The sequence below is a fragment of the Durio zibethinus genome, chromosome 28 (genome assembly GCF_047325235.1).
Source record: "Durio zibethinus cultivar Kanyao isolate XHJ-2024 chromosome 28, ASM4732523v1, whole genome shotgun sequence".
NCBI classification, from domain to species: domain Eukaryota; kingdom Viridiplantae; phylum Streptophyta; class Magnoliopsida; order Malvales; family Malvaceae; genus Durio; species Durio zibethinus.
In genome coordinates this window covers 12,267,237-12,287,874 of record NC_143189.1, presented here as the reverse complement: position 1 = coordinate 12,287,874, position 20,638 = coordinate 12,267,237, and the positions used below count along the sequence as shown (strand labels likewise).

Below are 20,638 nucleotides of genomic sequence, written 5' to 3'. Positions count from 1 at the left end.
TTACATAAAGAAAATTTACCTTGAATATAGTTTTAACAAAAAGTTTTCATGGAGTCCACAGAACATTTAGTTTGTTCTTTATCTACTTACGATAAGTGTGAGACACCTAATAAAGTGATGACCAAGTCAAAAAGAACTTAACCAGAAGGAAGGAAATTGTCTACCAATAGCTTATGTTTCCATTTTGCCTAAGGAAATTCACCTCCACCTCAAGTAAAATAATGAATAAGAGTTGATAGACATATGGAAACATATGAGTTCATTGAGATAGCAAGATTTTTGCCAAAAGTATGAGCATGTTATTTTATTTTTTTTTTAGTGATGGTCAAAAACTCACAAATTAAAGCAGCTATACAATTTTGAGATTCCTCATATTAGTGTTTTATTTTCAATGAAGTTGACATAACACCAACAATAGATGAATATTCGATTTTACTGGGTGTGCATCTATAACATCTAGACAAAATCTATGTTAAGAAGCAAAAGTCGAGGTATAGAAAGAAATTGGCTCATATCATTGTCATAACGTCTAGATCCGAGGATCTATCGCCAGACATTGACTTTAGGGAGTCGCCACCAATCTTTTTTTATCCAGGTGCGATTGGCCACCTATGGAATCTGCCCTTTTAGGGAACACCTAAGCTTAAGGGTCCCTAAAAGAATAGGTTCGGGTCTGCTTAACCAGAACAGAGTTCGGGAGTTCGGTTACGTGTGAGGAAGGTTATAGCACCCTCACAACGCCCATCAAAAGATGGTACCAGCTTGAATTTGTGTTATCCAAAAGCCTTAAAATTTTACCAAGTAGTTAGTTGTTGAAAATTATTCTCAATTGACTCTAATACTTTTAGCAGAAAATTGAGAAAATTCCCTCACCTCAAGAGTATGCAAGAAAAACTACTGTTTCACTTGCAGAGGCTCCGTCGTCGGATTATTTAAAGAAAAATCAAGATCAACCAATTAATTAATTATCGAAAATTATTCTCAATTGACTCTAATACTTTTAGCAGAAAATTGAGAAAATTCCCTCACCTCAGGAGTATGCAAGAAAAACTACTGTTTCACTTGCAGAGGCTCCGTCGTCGGATTAATTAAAGAAAAAAAAATCAAAATCAGCCAAGTAATTAATTATCGGAAATTATTCTCAATTAACTCTAATACTTTTAGCAGAAAATTGAGAAAATTCCCTCACCTCAGGAGTATGCAAGAAAAACTACTGTTTCACTTGCAGAGGCTCCGTCGTCGGATTAATTAAAGAAAAAATCAAAATCAAAGTCAAATAAAAAAAATTCAAAAAAAAAAAAAATCAAAAAAATCAAAAAAAAAAAAAAAACCTGGAGCGGCTCGGCTCGGCTCGGCTCAAGGAAGAAAAACCGGCTCAGGGGAGCGGCTTGGAGGCTCGGCTCGGCTCGGCTCGGCTCGGCTCGGCTTGGAGGAGGGAAGCACGCGCGGGTCGACGCTCGGGTCGACGCTCGGGTCGGGTCGGGTTCGGCAAAACGCGCGGATCCCCTGGTTAACTTAAAGCCAAAACGACGTCGTTTTGGGAGGGTATAAAAGGCACCTTCCTCCGTTTTTCAGCAGACCGTTCCTCCCCTCTCTCTCTCTTCTTCCCTTCTTCTCTGCCTTCTCTCTAAAAAACCGAAGAACTCCGGTTGAAGATTCACCGGATTCTGGAAATGTTCGCCGGAATCTGGGTTTTTTCGCCGGAAGTTGGCCGGAAATCCACCAGTTTCTGGGATTCTTCGCCGGTTTCTGGGATTTTTCGCCGGAAACTGGGCAAGTCGCCGGAAACTTCAATGTTGGCCGGAATTTTCGTCGGAAACTTCAAGGTTGGCCGGAAAATCCAACCGGAAACTGAAATTTTCCAGAAATTCCCAGAAAAAAAATTTCGAAAAAAAATCCCAAAAATTTCTGATAATTTCTGGAACTCTCCTAAACCTTTTCCTAGCCTTCTATACTCTCCCCTACGCCTTTGCTTCTCAAATCAGTAGCTCTAGCTTCCTGTTTTCTGTCTGTTCTTGAACTGTTCCAGGAGGTGCTTTATATAGGGATTGATCAGGAGTTTCTGATCAATCCCAATTCCTCCTTGGACGGGAATTCAGTCTTTGAATCCAATTGGACTCTCTTGATTGAATTCTCATTCCCGGTAGGATTCTTCAGCTTCAATCTTAGCCCTCCAAAATCAAAAATAAAAAAATACTAGATAATAATCAGATAAATCAAAAGATATTTAAAAAAATATATATATATCTGATAATCAGGAAAAATCAGAACAGATAATTAAAAATAATAATAATAATAATAATAATAAAATAAGATAAACCCAAGTATATATTACAAAAATAATAATAATAATAATAATAATAAATATATAACTATATACATATAAATCTAATCTAATAAAAAAATAAATAAATATATACATAATAATAATAATAATAAAATACATAAAATACAAAAGAAGAAAAAGAAAAAAAAAATACAGGATTGAATTGGGCCTTACCCAATTGATCTGGGCCCGGACCCAATTGGGTGTCTACAGCTGCCCCTCTTTGCACATTTTCTGTAAAACAGAAATTGTGCAAAGACGTAGACACCCAATCAAAATTCAACTCAACATTTTTATTTTTTGATTTTTTTTTCTTAAATTTTTGTTTTTTTGTTTTTGTTTTTTTTTGTTTTTTTGTTTTTTTTGTTTTTTTTTTTTTTTTTTTTTTTTTTTGCCGAAGCTCCTCTAAACAGAGACTCAACGACTTTTGAAAGTAAATTGCTCCTCTAAACAGAGGCAACGGACTTTGGAAAGTAAATTGCTCCTCTCAACTGAGGCACCACGACTTTGGAAAAATAAATTGCTCCTCTAAACAGAGGCAACGAACTTTGAAAAATAAATTGCTCCTCTCAACAGAGGCACCACGACTTTGGAAAGTAAATTGCTCCTCTCAACAGAGGCACCACGACTTTGAAAAGTAAATTGCTCCTCTCAACAGAGGCACCACGACTTTGAAAAAATAAATTGCTCCTCTCAACAGAGGCACCACGACTTTGAAAAAATAAATTGCTCCTCTCAACAGAGGCAACGAACTTTGAAAAATAAATTGCTCCTCTCAACAGAGGCACCACGACTTTGAAAAGTAAATTGCTCCTCTAAACAGAGGCACCACGACTTTGAAAAGGAAATTGCTCCTCTAAACAGAGGCACCACGACTTTGGAAAAGTAAATTGCTCCTCTCAACAGAGGCAACGAACTTTGAAAAATAAATTGCTCCTCTCAACAGAGGCACCACGACTTTGAAAAGTAAATTGCTCCTCTAAACAGAGGCAACGAACTTTGAAAAGTAAATTACTCCTAGACGATCATGTCCGAAGGAGTTGAAAGTTGTGTTTGAAGGGATTTCAGGAGATTATGCCCAAAGGTCTTATAAATCAACCCTGATACCAAGAGACATCCTATTTCAAGGATTAGGAACTTACCTGACAAGTTTCTTCTCAAACTTGCAAAGTTTTTTCATATCTGTCTTTTCCATGTGGGATGTTGGAACACCCCTGCTTCTTGAATTTGTACACTATACTTTCCTGAAAGTAGTGTATGCTATGCAAATGCATATGAATTTCAATGCATGCTATGCAAATGTTGGCCAATTAATTCCTGTTCAATGTATGGTACTCAAGTTTCTCAAGCTCTTTTTTTTTTTTTTTTTTTGGGTGTCAAGCCCTTTGATTCCTCAAGGATCCAATTGCACTGCTCTTCTAAGATCGAACCAGTGTAGCTCTCAATTGTCTCTTCCACTCACATTCTTTCTTGTTCTGTTTTTCAATACTTTGGAATAAGCTTCATCAATCGATCATCACTTGACCATCATTCAATGAATTTCTCAGCACTAGTAAATTTCAAAACAAGTTTCATCCACCATCACTGGGTCCTTGTCTCAGCATCAACCATTCCAAAACAAACTCTGTCCACTGATTGTTCCCACCATTCGACCAATTCATCCTTGTACTCATCACTTGGTTGTATCATTTTTCAAAATTTGCCCCATCATATTCTCTATTTGGTCACATCATACATCCTTCTAAATCATCTCTTTTAAGTTTCTACCATTTCTTCATCATCTTAGATTTCTTTTCAAATGAATGTAAGATTCTTTTAAACACATATTCATTCATTCATTATCATTTCAAATCCTGACAAATACAATGCAATCAAGCATTTTCTCAATTCATTCTAAGGGTGTAATAATAAGAGGACAGAAAGTGAATTATGGTAAAGATAATCAATGGAGATCTATTTTGGTAGAAAATAAATGGGAAAGGAAATAAATTGGATGTCATTGAGGTAAATGGTATGTCCAAATGATGAATATTCAGACAATTTTCAACATTAATCTAGGATTCTTTTTCAAAAACTCATTCATTTACTGTTGAAGTCATCTTGAGCTTGACGAACTCTGCCCCAGTCTTTGAGGAATCTTCAGATGTCTTTGATATTTCATTCATGTGAGCCATTTGACCTGGATTTTTTTTTTTTTTTTTTTTTTTGGGTACCAAAATCACCCTTTCAGGTTTTCAATTTGGATCTCTTTTTTCATTTTTTCATTTTTTCATTTTCTCATTTTTTCTTCTTTCTTTCTTTTTCTTTTTCTTTTTTTTTTCATCATCTTTTTTTTCATTCTTCCCCTATTATTGATATCCTTCATACATCAAACTTTTAAGGTAATGTAGCATGATTCCATCGCTTCATCATGAGCATGCCTTCGCTCAACATATGATCATTCAAGTTGGGTATTCACACTTGATCCAAACGGACTTTCCAAGGTTGTAATGTAGGCTAAGGTGAAGGGTCATAAAAAAAAAATGGATATAATAGGCTCAAAACATGTATTAAAAAGGTTCAAGACCGAAGGATCATTTGATGCAGCTTGGCATTTTGCCCCACATCGTTTCACTATTTTTTCTTTCCTCACACAAAAGATTCTCATTACTTTGCCCCAAGTCATGTGTGGCATTTATTTTTTTCTTTTGCTTTTCTTTCTCTTTTCATCTTTGAGACCTTTTGTGGTTTTTTTTTTTTTTTTTTTTTTTTTTTTTTTTTTTCAAAAATTACCCTCCAGTGTAGAGGGTGATCCTTGGTTGGGGTTCTTCAAAAAAAAAAAAAATGATAAGCTCAAGGGGGTAACAATAAATGGTTTTTCAAATGGTAAAAGAAAAGATGGCCATTTTTCATCTCAATTGTGAATACCTTTCTTGAACATCATCTATTGAACAGAGCTCATGAACTTGTATAAAATATTGCACACCTTCAAGATATATCTCTTTCATCTCTGGTGATGGCTTACCCTCTTTATTTTCGCTCAAATCATCTCATCTGTGAATGAGTTCTCAAAATTAAATTCCAGAATTATTGTTATCATTGTCTAAATATTCATCATCTGAAATTTAAGAATGGGAGTGTGAAGTTATGGAAGGTAACAAGGCATGGAATAATGGTAAAGTGAAAGAGAAAAATGTAATGAAATGCATTGACTTGCCTTTATTAAAATGATAACAAGTGAAGTCATATTAAAAAAAAATCTAACATTTTTGAAAAGAAATCCCAAAATGACAAAAGAAACCTTCAACCAGCCTTATCTCCATTGACATCTTGCCCCTCAATTCATTGTGAATCTCCGGATCCTTTCTGTTCTTGACTTTCGCTCAGTACACTAACATTAGGTGCTGTTGCTTTTCCTTGATCAAAACTTACCATTCCATCATTGATCAACCGTTGCACCTTATACTTTAAAGCAGTGCAATTTTCAGTAGAATGGCCAGTAATTCCATAATGATAGTCACAACGGGCTGTAGGATCATACCACTTTGGATAGGGTGGTTTAAGCGGTTCCACATGGCTGGGGGCAATCAAATGGCTATTATAAAGCTCTCGATATAACTCTGTATAAGTCATAGGGATTGGATCAAATACAGGTTTTTCTCGAGTAGTCCGTTGTTCTCGTGAGCCACTTGTTGGATGAGTAGGACGAATTTGGGTTCTTACAGGAGCTTGAATGTTAAGGCGGTAAGTGGATGAATAAGATGGTTGTGGAGCTAGCTGGTATGGGTAGGATGAGGCATTATTCACAGTAGGATAGCATGGAGAGTAACCTTGGGATGGATAGGGTTGATAACCCCCGAATTGTTGTCTATCAAAGCTCACAGCTTGAGCTTCAGCTTCTTTCTTTTCTGATGTCTTCTTGGTTTCTCCTCCTCTCAACTTGCCATTTTTTATGGCACTTTCAATAATTTCTCCAGAGATTACCATGTCAGCAAAATTCTTTGTTGCATTCCCTATCATCTTTTCATAATAGGGAGGCTTTAAAGTGCTAACAAACAGCACTGTGGTCTCTTTCTCTGTCAGTGGAGGTTGTACCTGTGAAGCAATATCCCTCCATCTCTGGGCGTATTCTTTAAAAGACTCATTTGACTTTTTCTCCAGGTTTTGCAAAGATAAACGATCAGGGGCCAAATCGATGATGTGTCGATATTGGCTGATGAAGTCATGAGCCATATCGCTCCAGGAGCGAATGTGGGTTCTATCCAACTGAACATACCACCTGGCAGCAGAACCAGTAAGACTATCCTGAAAGACATGCATCAAGAGTTTTTCATCATGTGCATGAGCTGCCATCTTTCTGCAATACATGGTGATGTGAGTTTTAGGGCACTTTGTACCGTCATATTTTTCAAATTTTGGTACTTTGAATTTATAGGGGATAACCACATCAGGAACTAGGCAGAGCCCAGCAGCATCAACTGACCCATAAAAGCTAAATCCTTCTACAGCCCGTAGCCTCTGCTCTAACATGCTAATCTTGGAACTTTCCTCAGCCTCTACTCTCATCTTTTCCTTCTCCTTCTCTTTTAAATCATCTAGATCAGGAATTGGTTCTGCTGCCTTTTCAGTGAAGACAGGATTTATATAGCTGTTATACTGCCCTGGGTTGAAAGCTGATGGCATTCCAGGATAGGCGAAATATTGTGGCGGGACCTCTTGGGCAGACTGGGCTTGAGATGGGCCAAAACCTGGAGGGTACAAAGGGTCAGCTACTTCTTGTAAATGGGGAACTTGTTGGCTTGTATTTCCTTCAACCCCTTTCCCCTTATTCATGTTATTGAGGGCCTCCAGAATTTTGCTAAGTTCATTTTCAATCTTCTCCTGAGCTTTTTCTAGCTTTTCAAATCTATGAGAACTTTCCTCCTCCATTTGCCTTGCTCTGGATCTTGTGTTGTATGGATGAGCAAGATTTTCGCTAGATGGAGCTATCCTAGGACCTTGAGTACCATACTTATGATTAGAAATGTTATGCTGTACCTTATGTATGATGCTTTGATACACAAATGAAATGTACATTTTTCTGAATGAAATCTAGTATGAAATGAATGCAAATGATTGTGTTAAAACAATGATCATGAAAATAATACAGATGCATACAATCAGACAAACAACATAGTTAGTTCCATGGATGAGATGAAAGTGATGCTGATGCATAATATTACATATAATAATACACAAAGTTAAACAATCAAAATGATTAGATAACCACCATTTTTTGTGTCCTAATTGCAGGGTATATCTGTCATTGGGCAGAAAGGACTCTATCCTAGGGTTAGGCACTCTTAAGGTTCACTACATGTGGTTTTAAAGTCAGAGTCTAAAGGTCCTCAAATTGTTCCTTACATCCTTGTCCATCACAGACTAGTAAGGCACCCTAATCCTCACCCATTACAGGCTATAAGCGGAAAAGGTTCAATTTGAGTGGGAGTATTTCGCTAGCCACTACGGAGGCATTAGACCTCACGAAAGCAATAGGTACTTTACTCCCTCCTAGAGGGACGGAGCTCGGGTATAGAGCTCATGTTATGCACATGCACATGAATGACATAATTAACAAGGTAAATAAACATGAATGAATAATAACACACATATACAAAAATGGTTCAATTTTATTAGGCTTTTGGATAACACAAATTATTTGCTGGCCTGACTCTCAAAGTCCCCAGCGGAGTCGCCAAGCTGTCATAACGTCTAGATCCGGGGATCTATCGCCAGACATTGACTTTAGGGAGTCGCCACCAATCTTTTTTTATCCAGGTGCGATTGGCCACCTATGGAATCTGCCCTTTTAGGGAACACCTAAGCTTAAGGGTCCCTAAAAGAATAGGTTCGGGTCTGCTTAACCAGAACAGAGTTCGGGAGTTCGGTTACGTGTGAGGAAGGTTATAGCACCCTCACAACGCCCATCAAAAGATGGTACCAGCTTGAATTTGTGTTATCCAAAAGCCTTAAAATTTTACCAAGTAGTTAGTTGTTGAAAATTATTCTCAATTGACTCTAATACTTTTAGCAGAAAATTGAGAAAATTCCCTCACCTCAAGAGTATGCAAGAAAAACTACTGTTTCACTTGCAGAGGCTCCGTCGTCGGATTATTTAAAGAAAAATCAAGATCAACCAATTAATTAATTATCGAAAATTATTCTCAATTGACTCTAATACTTTTAGCAGAAAATTGAGAAAATTCTCTCACCTCAGGAGTATGCAAGAAAAACTACTGTTTCACTTGCAGAGGCTCCGTCGTCGGATTAATTAAAGAAAAAAAAATCAAAATCAGCCAAGTAATTAATTATCGGAAATTATTCTCAATTAACTCTAATACTTTTAGCAGAAAATTGAGAAAATTCCCTCACCTCAGGAGTATGCAAGAAAAACTACTGTTTCACTTGCAGAGGCTCCGTCGTCGGATTAATTAAAGAAAAAATCAAAATCAAAGTCAAATAAAAAAAATTCAAAAAAAAAAAAAATCAAAAAAATCAAAAAAAAAAAAAAAAACCTGGAGCGGCTCGGCTCGGCTCAAGGAAGAAAAACCGGCTCAGGGGAGCGGCTTGGAGGCTCGGCTCGGCTCGGCTCGGCTCAAGGAAGAAAAACCGACTCAGGGGAGCGGCTTGGAGGCTCGGCTCGGCTCGGCTCGGCTCGGCTCGGCTTGGAGGAGGGAAGCACGCGCGGGTCGACGCTCGGGTCGACGCTCGGGTCGGGTCGGGTTCGGCAAAACGCGCGGATCCCCTGGTTAACTTAAAGCCAAAACGACGTCGTTTTGGGAGGGTATAAAAGGCACCTTCCTCCGTTTTTCAGCAGACCGTTCCTCCCCTCTCTCTCTCTTCTTCCCTTCTTCTCTGCCTTCTCTCTAAAAAACCGAAGAACTCCGGTTGAAGATTCACCGGATTCTGGAAATGTTCGTCGGAATCTGGGTTTTTTCGCCGGAAGTTGGCCGGAAATCCACCAGTTTCTGGGATTCTTCGCCGGTTTCTGGGATTTTTCGCCGGAAACTGGGCAGGTCGCCGGAAACTTCAATGTTGGCCGGAATTTTCGCCGGAAACTTCAAGGTTGGCCGGAAAATCCAACCGGAAACTGAAATTTTCCAGAAATTCCCAGAAAAAAAATTTCGAAAAAAAATCCCAAAAATTTCTGATAATTTCTGGAACTCTCCTAAACCTTTTCCTAGCCTTCTATACTCTCCCCTACGCCTTTGCTTCTCAAATCAGTAGCTCTAGCTTCCTGTTTTCTGTCTGTTCTTGAACTGTTCCAGGAGGTGCTTTATATAGGGATTGATCAGGAGTTTCTGATCAATCCCAATTCCTCCTTGGACGGGAATTCAGTCTTTGAATCCAATTGGACTCTCTTGATTGAATTCTCATTCCCGGTAGGATTCTTCAGCTTCAATCTTAGCCCTCCAAAATCAAAAATAAAAAAATACTAGATAATAATCAGATAAATCAAAAGATATTTAAAAAAAAATATATATATCTGATAATCAGGAAAAATCAGAACAGATAATTAAAAATAATAATAATAATAATAATAAAATAAGATAAACCCAAGTATATATTACAAAAATAATAATAATAATAATAATAATAAATATATAACTATATACATATAAATCTAATCTAATAAAAAAATAAATAAATATATACATAATAATAATAATAATAATAAAATACATAAAATACAAAAGAAGAAAAAGAAAAAAAAAAATACAGGATTGAATTGGGCCTTACCCAATTGATCTGGGCCCGGACCCAATTGGGTGTCTACAATCATAAGTTGGATAAAAAAGTGATAGACATGCATGTCTAAGAAAAAGGAAAGCATAAGGGTATTCCTTAAGAATTTCTTCGTGATTTCATTACAAAACATTTAAATGATGACCAGGAGTTGAATGTGTTTGCCTTGGCAATATATGGTATGGTGATTTTTCCTAAGGTTTTGGGTCATGTTAAAATAACAATATTGGATTTGTTTGAGCAAATAGAAAAAAAGTGCAATCATTCACTGACAATCCTGATAGAAACCATCAAATCATTAAATTATTGTTGTTATAATGAAAAAGGGCATTTTTTTTATGTACTTCATTTTATATTTATGGTTGAAAAATCACTTTAAATGCAAGAAAAGTTCATTTTCAAAGCTTAATTTTCTCAATCGAGCTTTGATCAATGAATTTTTTAAAAGTGAATGGTCAGTGACAGTCTAAAAAAGAGTGAAAACTTTTATTATAAAGGCTTACAAGTGACCAAGTAACATGGTTAGTCCTTTGGATGAATCGTGAATCAATGTTATATTAATGTGGAGATGAAATTAGGGTTCCATTTTTAGGCTTGTAGGGAGCAGCGAGTTATGTTTCACTCATTGTATAAAGGCAATTTTGGTGCTAAATAGTTTATCCCCATGACACATAAACTTGATCAATCAAACTGTCTTTATGGTGAGCCAAAAATTTTCTAAAAGATTGATGCCATAATCAAAGCATGGAAAAAAAAAGGCCAACATATAAATCTTGGACCTTTGACTAACAAAATCAATCATGGACATTTGTTGTAGAGCATAAAAGAGGCAAGAAAGTTGTGTTTATTCTTAAAGTCATTGCTAGTTAGTGAGTTAGGGGTTGGATGAAATACCTTTTGGATTAAAACTTATAAGAAAAGAAATAGAAGTTGAAAAAAAAAGATGAAGTAAGAGATTCAAATACTCAAAGAGGAAAAAGAGCAATGGAAAGGCAGACTAAAAAAACAGAAAGTCAGAATTCATAAGATCACTAGGGAGAATGCTATGGTAATTAATAACCTGGCCAAACTACATCAGCAAAATAAAAAGTTAAGGATTGAGGCAAAGAAGCAAGAAGTTAAAATCTATAAAGTTATCAAGGAGTGTAATATTGTTATCAATAACATAACTGAATTACATTAATAGTGCAAAAGATTGGTTGTTAAAGTGAAGGTTAAAGAGGTAAATATCACTAATCTAACTTGTGAGAATGAGAAATTGAAGAGGGAATGTTTTGAAATGGATGAAGAATATGTTCAAGCTTAAACGAAAAATGACATGCTCAAGGAACATATATAAAGCTTAAAGCAAAAGTTGAATGAACAAAAGAATTATGTTGTTGCACTTACTAGGGAGCATAGGGAATTGTCATATCAAGTTTGGTTTGGTAAAAAAAAAAAAAACTTGGAAAGATAGAGATACATAGAACATTTGACAACACAAATCTTCAAAGATATGATCAAGGCAGGTGAGATAGATGAAAAGGTAAAATCATTAAGAGATGTGGTGAACTTAATAAGAAAGTATGGACAACACCTATTAGACTTTTTTTAGGAGGTAAAAACTAATATGAGCAGATTAAACATTTTTATGTATTGAGAATGTTAGGCTCTGTGTAAATTGGACTTATTTGGACTTAATAAAAGTTCTTTGTTAAAAATTCTTAAAAAGGCAAATATTTTTTCTTATATTCATGCATTGCATTTTATTCATATTCATTACCTTGTAACATTTGATGTCTAAACAAACATATTATTCATGTTAACTAAAAATTATGGCACTCAAGGTTCAATGATAGTCCAATCTTCAAAAATCCTAACTCAGCCCATTCAACACCAATATAACACTTGGGCCCAAGCAAGACTTATGAAGCAAGAACAACCAATCATTTCAAAAGGATAAAAAAGCCTAAGAAGAGCTAAAAGAAGAACTGAACAAGATTATAAGCATGTTGAAGGATATTAAAAAAAAAAAACAATGAAAAAAATTTCAATTTGCCATAATGCCCATCGCAAGAGGTGGTGGATCTTCTGTATCCTTTAGGATATGGCTCTTATCAACTCTCAATTTCTTAAAGGTTCAAACACAACAATTTCCTTATTTTGGTGCATATCCATGTACATATCTAGGCTTATCATATGCGGTCGTTCATGGATAATTCCAAAGCTATAATAACCTTGTTTTTAAAGGAACAAAAAAATCTTGGGAAAGTTTGAATCCCAAATATGAACTAAGGAATTGATCAAGCATTGTTATGGGTTTGAGGAAAGAAAGGCCCAAGAACCAAAGAAAAAAAAGGAGTTTGGTCGAGATTAAAAGAAGGAAAAGTTGAAATTTTAATTGGAGTAATTTAATTGAAGGTATTCCAATTGAAAGAGGATTGCATTGGGATTTATTTTGAGAAAACGATAAAAAGAAGACTTGGATTAAAAATTCAATATTGAATTCGGCTAGGAAAAGAAATTAAGAAATCTTGTTCTAGTATGATTAAGATTAAAGGCTTATTTAAAAATCCCATTAGCAATCATGAAAAATCAATTAGAAAGAAAAAAATGCAAAAGAGCAAAAAGTTTTCGTGAGAGTTTTAGGCAGAGAAAAAAAAAATATTGGAAAATCAAGTTTGGTAGTATTTTGGAGAAAATTTTGATTCATTTTGAAGTTTGGATTTGATCTAGAAAGGTGTTTAAGGGATTTAAGATTGTGAAAAGGGGTGAAAAGTTGAAATTTGGGCATTTTGAGATTTTTGCAATTTTTCTCTGAAAAAATTTGGGTTTTTTTTTTTTTTTTTTTTAAGATATCAATTGACATTTTTACCAAAATTTGAATTTTTTTGATGATTTTTTAAAGTTTTCGTCATCAGATTCTACGTTTATCATTAGAAATTGGTATTTTATTGGGTTTTCTTGTCGGCATTCAAATTTTTTTAGAGAGAAGAGAGAAAATTCTGTGAAGACAAAGAAAGAAAAGAAAAATGAAAAAAAATAAGAAGATTTTAGCTTTTATATTTGGCATTATACGGTGTCGTTTTGAGGTTAAATAACTTAAGGGATCTGCACGTTTTATCATATTCTGATCCAATCTGATCGCAAGCCATTTATTGACCCATTCCCATTACTACAAGCCAAACTGCTTATCGAGCCGATTTATGTAGCCAAACTGCTTCTGTTTGTCTTTATAACTAAGCAAAGCAACGCTTTTGCTTAGCCAAACTGATTCCTTTGATATATATTTTTTATTTTTCTATTTGTATGTAGTTAAATTATTTTTTTAGATGTAAATTTTATATTAAAAATAAATTTTTAATCCCACCAAACTATTAGAGTATTTAAATCTCAATTTGAATTTTATTAAATTATTGCAAAGTTTATTTTTTAAAAAAATAAAATTTTAAATAAAATCAATCCTATCAAATTATTAAAGAATTAAATTTTAAATTAAATCTTATAAAACTATTAAAAGTTTTAATAATATTTTAAACAAATTCATAAATAAATTTTAAGAATCCGTCCTTCCAAACTATTAGTTATAACAAACATTTGTTTGTCCAGTGCTGCCTACACGAATGTAGACCATATGGTAACCGGCCAAGACCCGATGGTCCTCGCATTCGACCAAAAGGACACCAAGTGAAAGCTGCCGTTCTCTTTTTGGCATGGATTCGTAATATAAAATGTTTTCCACCTGCGACAAATCCACCTGCTCTAATCCTCTTAACTATAAGCCCCATCTCGTCTTCTCTGAATCTGTTTTCAAAAGTATCCCGTATCAATAGGGATAGCATTGAAGTATTCACATGTTCTCCATCAACTACGGCCAACTTAAGAGTTTTATAAATATTACTAATACTTAGTACTACGTCAAATCATCGATTACTGATTTGTATTATAATGAGAACAATTATCAAATACATTAATAATAAAATTATTTAAATTTTATAAATAAAATTAATAAATAACACATATCTTAAAAATATATTGATATATGTCAATTTTTTAATTTTGCTAATAAATAATAATATATTAAATAATTTCTCTTGACGTAAAAACAATTTGTATTTTCAAATTTATTTTTATTAATTTATTTTTTTGGTTCAGTTTTACTTATTTTTAGTATTGGAGTAGAGGAAACATTATTAAATTATTCTTTTGGCCTATATATATTCAGGTTCTATGCCTCATGCAAACTCACCAATCAATCTGTCACAATATTTCTCACCAACAACGTAGACAGAGGAAGAAAAACAAATTATTAAGCCCAGAGAGATATAGCTAGTTAGGTATGGGCACAAAAGCAGATTTCACGGTGACGGTGAGCAAGAAGGAAGTGGTGGCAGCAGTGTTACCGTTGCAAGAACACTGGCTACCACTCTCCAACCTTGACTTGCTTCTGCCGACCGTTGATGTGGGAGTCTTCTTCTGTTACAAAAAACAAGAAGCCTTAGGGAACAGCATAAGCTTTGGTTCCATGGTGAGTGTCCTCAAGAAGGCCATGGCTCAGGCTCTGGTCTCCTACTACGCATTTGCTGGTGAGGTTGTGCCTAACACTGTGGGTGAGCCTGAGCTTGTTTGTAACAATCGAGGGGTGGATTTCGTTGAAGCTTATGCTGATGTTGAGCTTCAAAACCTCGACTTGCATAACCCTGATGAAAGCATTGAAGGCAAACTTGTACCTCAGAAGAAACAGGGCGTGCTCTCGGTTCAGGTATAATTCATAGCAGTAAAGTTCTTTCAAATAAAAATGGTTTGGCGTCATTTTGAGGTGAGAAAATCGCTTTCATGCCAGCCCTGGACAGTCCAAAATGAAAAGAAATTGAACAAAAAAAAAATTGTAAACATTTGGATGCTTTTATGGTGGTTTAAACAGTACAAATTGTTAACCCGTAATTATCTAAAACTATAAGTTAATTCATGCACAACAAATAATTATATAATTTATATTGCTTTAAAAGCATTGTGATTATGATGATTGCTGGTCAAATTTTTCTCTGGCTGAATGAATAAGAATAACGATGACAATCGTTGAAAAACTTGATTAATTAGTCAATTAACCATCAAGTACATATGATTAGAAACAAAAAAGTAGTAGCTCTCTAATAGTTCATGAAAAAGACCTGCAGTCTCCTTGGAATGATTAATTCATTTAAGCTTCACCTTTTTTTTGACTACTTTTGTGGGGATTTTAACGAGAACTAAACTTATATGTTTTACAGGCAACAGAACTTAGATGCGGCAGATTAGTGGTGGCATGCACATTTGATCACCGTATTGCTGATGCCTACTCAGCCAACATGTTTCTTGTCTCATGGGCTGAAATAGCTCGGTCCAAGTCAATCTCTGCAGTACCATCTTTTCGCCGGTCCCTGCTGAACCCCAGGCGACCAGGGTGCATCGATCCCTCGCTCGATCATATGTACATGCCCATATCTTCTTTACCACCACCTAAAGAGCACCATCAAACAACTGATAATCTTATTAGTCGCATATATTATATTACTTCTGAACGACTCACTGATCTTCAAGCCCTTGCCTGCTCTAATGGATACAAAAGAACTAAGCTTGAGTCTTTCAGTGCGTTTTTATGGAAAAAGTTAGCAGTTCTTGCTGCCAAAGATAATTTCCAGATTACAAAGATGGGTATTGTTGTGGATGGAAGGGTTAGACTGGGTGAAGGAGATAAAGATAAAGCAAGTCTAATGGGCTCTTATTTCGGAAATGTTCTTTCCATTCCCTTTGGAAGCCAAAGAGTAAATGAACTGATCGAGAAACCCTTGTCATGGGTAGCCAATCAAGTTCATGATTTCCTGGACCAAGCAGTGACAAAGGAACATTTCCTAGGCCTGATTGACTGGGTTGAAGTTCACCGTCCTGAACCAGCACTGGCCAAGATATATTGCAATGGCAGCGATGATGGGCCTGCTTTCGTAGTATCATCCGGGCAACGATTCCCAGTTTCAAAAGCGGATTTCGGATGGGGTTGCCCTATTTTTGGGTCATACCATTTTCCTTGGGGAGGCGATGCTGGATATGTGATGCCTATGCCAAGCCCGGCTAGGGAAGGTGATTGGGTGGTGTATATGCACCTGTTCAAGCGGCAGTTGGAGCTGATAGAGACCGAAGCTAGCAATGTGCTTAGACCTATTACTTTTGATTATCTTGATTCATTGGCTCCAATTTATTAACCTACTGTGCTTACTATTTTTACTGTTTTAATTGACTTGTAACATTATTGCAATTTACCAAAACTTTGTTTCAGAAAAATTTGTATCATGTGTTGAACCAGCCTTCCAGACATCTTGTGTTTGAATTTGGACCATAGTACTACAGCATTACATACAGCTAGCCTGTTTGGAAGTTCTGTTCTGTTAGTGCAATTTTTACTTTTCATGTAAATTTGTAAATGCGAAAAAGAAAAACATGGTTCAGTCAGTGTTTTATTATTCATCCATTAAATTCCAAAGATTCCCATCAAACTTATTCTATTTTTTTTATTCTCTTATATTTATGCTGCCTAAGCATTGAAGAAATAAAACTACTACAATAAGTGTTTATATTTGACTTATTATCATTATATAGATTTTATATATTATAAATGAATAAGATGATAATATCTTATGAAAGGATAAATTTTAACTAACCCTTAAAATAAATACGTAAAAACTTAATTTTTGAAAAAATTCTCATTAATGAAATTATATCATATGATATATTAATAGTATATATAATTTATACATAATTCATCAAATATAAACTCATATTTGAGTACATTGTTTAATCATTGTTGTGTTATTCATGTTAAAAAATTTAAGAAAACAGAAATAATATGAAAGAAGAAATAATGGTTTTGAGGCGTGAAGAGCATTGTTTTAAAGATAATTATACTTATAGAATATAATAAAGTCTTAAAAAATTCTTTAAATTAAAAGTAGTAAAATTGATCAAGCAAAAAGATCTATTTATAATAAATGAAATCCATCAATCAAGCCAATTCAAAAAGTCATAATATTTTGTATAATCTTTTTTTTGTTTAAATAAACTTTATTTAAATTGTCATATTTTTTTATTCAAATATGTTTATTTGGACCATCATGTTTTTTTCTGTTCAAATATGCTTATTCAAAATTAGTAATATTCCAAAATAAAAAAATAAAAGATTTAAAATTTGCCTGATTTACTAAGAAAGCTCATAGCAAACTCAGATGACTCAACCACTCCATCATTTTAGCTCAATTATTTAAATAACATAAATAATCTCTTTTAAACTACATATAATTGATATTTTTACTTAATGTGGGATAAATCACATTCTAAATTAACAACAATTCATCCATAAAATTCCAAAGATTCCCACCAAACTTATTCTATTTTTTCTAGTTGTCTCTTATAAGCACTGACAGATTAAATTAAAAATAACTACAATAATTGAATATGAGTTTATATTTGATGGTTAATGAATCAAAATACAATTATACTTCTTAAAATTTAACTTTAAATATATTTTTAGTGTTAAGTGCATTTATTTTTTAGAATTTTAGAATTTTAAAATTAATTTTTTATGAGATGTTATTTTATGATTAACTGAAAGCGTATAGTATATATATAGTTATAGTGCATATCAAATGTAAAATCATAGAATATATGTACCCTGCTTCCCACTTGAGTGTTATAGTTCAAATATTACGAAAAATACATAAAAAAATTAAAATCAATTGAATTATTTCAATAGAACATACAACTAAAAAAATAAAATAAAAAAATTAGCAGTTCTTGCAAAAATAAAAATAAAAATAAAAAACCATTTTCCTCCATCAAATGTTACGAAGAGCACATTTAAAACAAATTTCAAATTCTAAAAAATGTATACTACTTGAATGCCTCATTAGAGAGATAGGTTGGATTTTGCTTTGAATTTGAAGCGTATGAAAACATTACTCATGACTTAACAGATTTGCTCATGTGATCCACGTGCTTTTATTCTGGGTCAAACAAACCTTTAAAGTAATCATTGAGATAATCTTATTGTTAAGTTGATCTTAATCATTTTTATTTATTAATAATAGTTAATTTTTAAAAATTGAAAATTATTATATTTGATATTATTAAAAATAAAATATTATTTTATTTAAAAATATAAAAATAACCCTGTATATTGTAATAGTATATAAGTTAATAATTTTAATATTATTTTAAAGATAATAATTTGTAAGATATTAGTAATATTTTATTTATTTTATAGTAAAATTAAATGATTAAATTAATATATTTATTAAAAGATAAACTAATTTTTGTAATATAAATTATGTAAAAAAGTTTGAATTAAAAACATAAAACTAATCTATTAAATAGATAATAAATAAAAATAAAAATAATTGTATTACATATAAAATATTAAAAATAAAAAATACATAAATTACTTTTGTATTTGTTACAACAAATATTAGTTTAAAAATACAAAAAATTATAATATAAAATAATTATAATTTAAAAAAAAAATTTAATTCACAATTAATAAAATATTAATTATTATTAATTTTACATATCAATTTATTTCAACGATCACTTCAGATTTTTTAAACCTTACAATTTAACCAGAATCTCGGCATACCATCTCGATCACCAACAACTCTACCATACTAACAATATCTCCTCTTTTATAACTTTAATCCAAAATAGAAATTGGAAATAACAACTCATCAATATTAAGATTCTTGTTATCAAATACCACCTCGTTCCTCGTTAAACAAATAGATCAACAACCAACTGCAACAGTAGCAACTCACCACAATTTGTACATCCCCATAGAATGGACTTGAAATTCTATTTTTATAAAATTATAATAGTAATTAATCGATTAATTATATGACTTAATCAATTTTTGCTTGATTCTTAGTAAATTAATTCAATTATTCAGCTGATTTTTGTAAGCATCTCATGTGTAGGTGATACGAACCTTTGCTTAATCCAATTGTAATTTCTGGATCTAAACAAAAGAGAAAAGAAAGAACAGAGAAAAAAGAAGAAGGGAAGAAACAAAGAGGGAATTTTGAAAGAGATAATATTGAAATTATATTTTCCAATCATAATGAATGCACAATTCCTGCCTTCCTCTACTTTTGTACACAATTGATCGTAACAACCAGATATTCATGGCTATTTTAATATTCTTTATTTTACTTCATTTCAAACAGAACATATGATAGTGACAGGCTACATGCTAGTCTATTAAGTCCAATAAAATAATTAGCTCATAATAATACTCCCACCATGAAAAGGGTCCTTGTCCTCAAGCATCTAATGCATGAACCCAGTGCTGCAATTATACAGATTCTTCCACTCATCTTAATGACCAAGGCAATCTGATAGCAGATATCCAATCTGGGCTGATCATACCTGAATATGCACCAGTTAAGGATGCTTTTCTCCAGTCTGTACCACCCTTCATCATTGCAGCAAACCCATTATAACCAATTCGCCCATCCTTGTCTGTATCCACATCAAAAGCTTTAGACCAAAGATCCCTCTTAAAATCTATAATAGAGTGAACAATTGCTTGTGCAACTCCTCGTTAAGTTTTTGCCCAGAAAGGTGGAACACAACAAAGTAAGAAGTAAAGGAACACACCAGCACTCCAAATATCTACTTTTAGAACATAATTTCATTTTAGCGCCTTAGGAATAAGGTGGTATGGACTTCCAATTATCACAATGGATTTTTCACTTGGTTTAAAGAACACTAGCAAACCAAAGTCAATTGCCTTCAAAGCTGTTGTCTCTTTATTTGCCAACAGAAAATTCTTAGGTTTGAGATCCCTATGCATCTACCCATCCTTGTGGCACGTTTGAACAACTTCAACAATGGTTTTGGTGACAGCAACTGTGGCTCTCTTATGGTAATGACTTCTTTCAATAATTCTATCAAACAACTCACTACCTTCACACAACTCTATAAACAAATGCACTGCATTGTCATCCTCATAAGTATTTTTCAAGTTGACAATATATGGAAGACTTGCCAAATGCTTTATAATCTCAACTGCCCTCCTCACATTTTCGATATCCATAGGTATCCTCAGTTGACCAGTTGAGACAAGTATACTTCATCCCAATCAACACTAAGAGCAATTACTCTCACTTTCAAATCGTATATACCACTTGATGAAACCAATCTCACTGGCTATCCAAATGGACTCTTAGTAATACATCAAATTATTGACTACCGATTTATATTATAATGAAAACAATTGTCAAATACATTAATAATGAAATTATTTAAAATTTATAAATAAAATTAATAAATAACACATATCTTAAAAATATATTGATATATGTCTATTTTTTATTTTGCTTATTAAATAATAATATATTAAATAATTTCTCTTGACGTAAAAACAATTTGTATTTTCAAATTTAGTTTTATTAATTTATTTTTTGGTTACATTTTTCCTTTTTTTTAGTATTGGAGTAAAGGAAACATTATTAAATTATTCTTTTGACATATTTATAGTCAGGTTCC

General features: G+C 33.5%; 1 protein-coding gene across 1 annotated transcript; it reads left to right on the top strand.

The window, feature by feature from the left end:
- The first annotated feature begins 14,316 nt into the window (after positions 1-14,316).
- Positions 14,317-16,573, top strand: LOC111281124 (coniferyl alcohol acyltransferase-like). The gene is made up of 2 exons (XM_022868751.2): positions 14,317-14,831; positions 15,340-16,573. Exons 1-2 carry the CDS (start codon positions 14,409-14,411, stop codon positions 16,306-16,308), a joined length of 1,392 nt encoding a protein of 463 aa, XP_022724486.2. The 5' UTR covers positions 14,317-14,408; the 3' UTR covers positions 16,309-16,573.
- Positions 16,574-20,638: the final 4,065 nt, after the last annotated feature.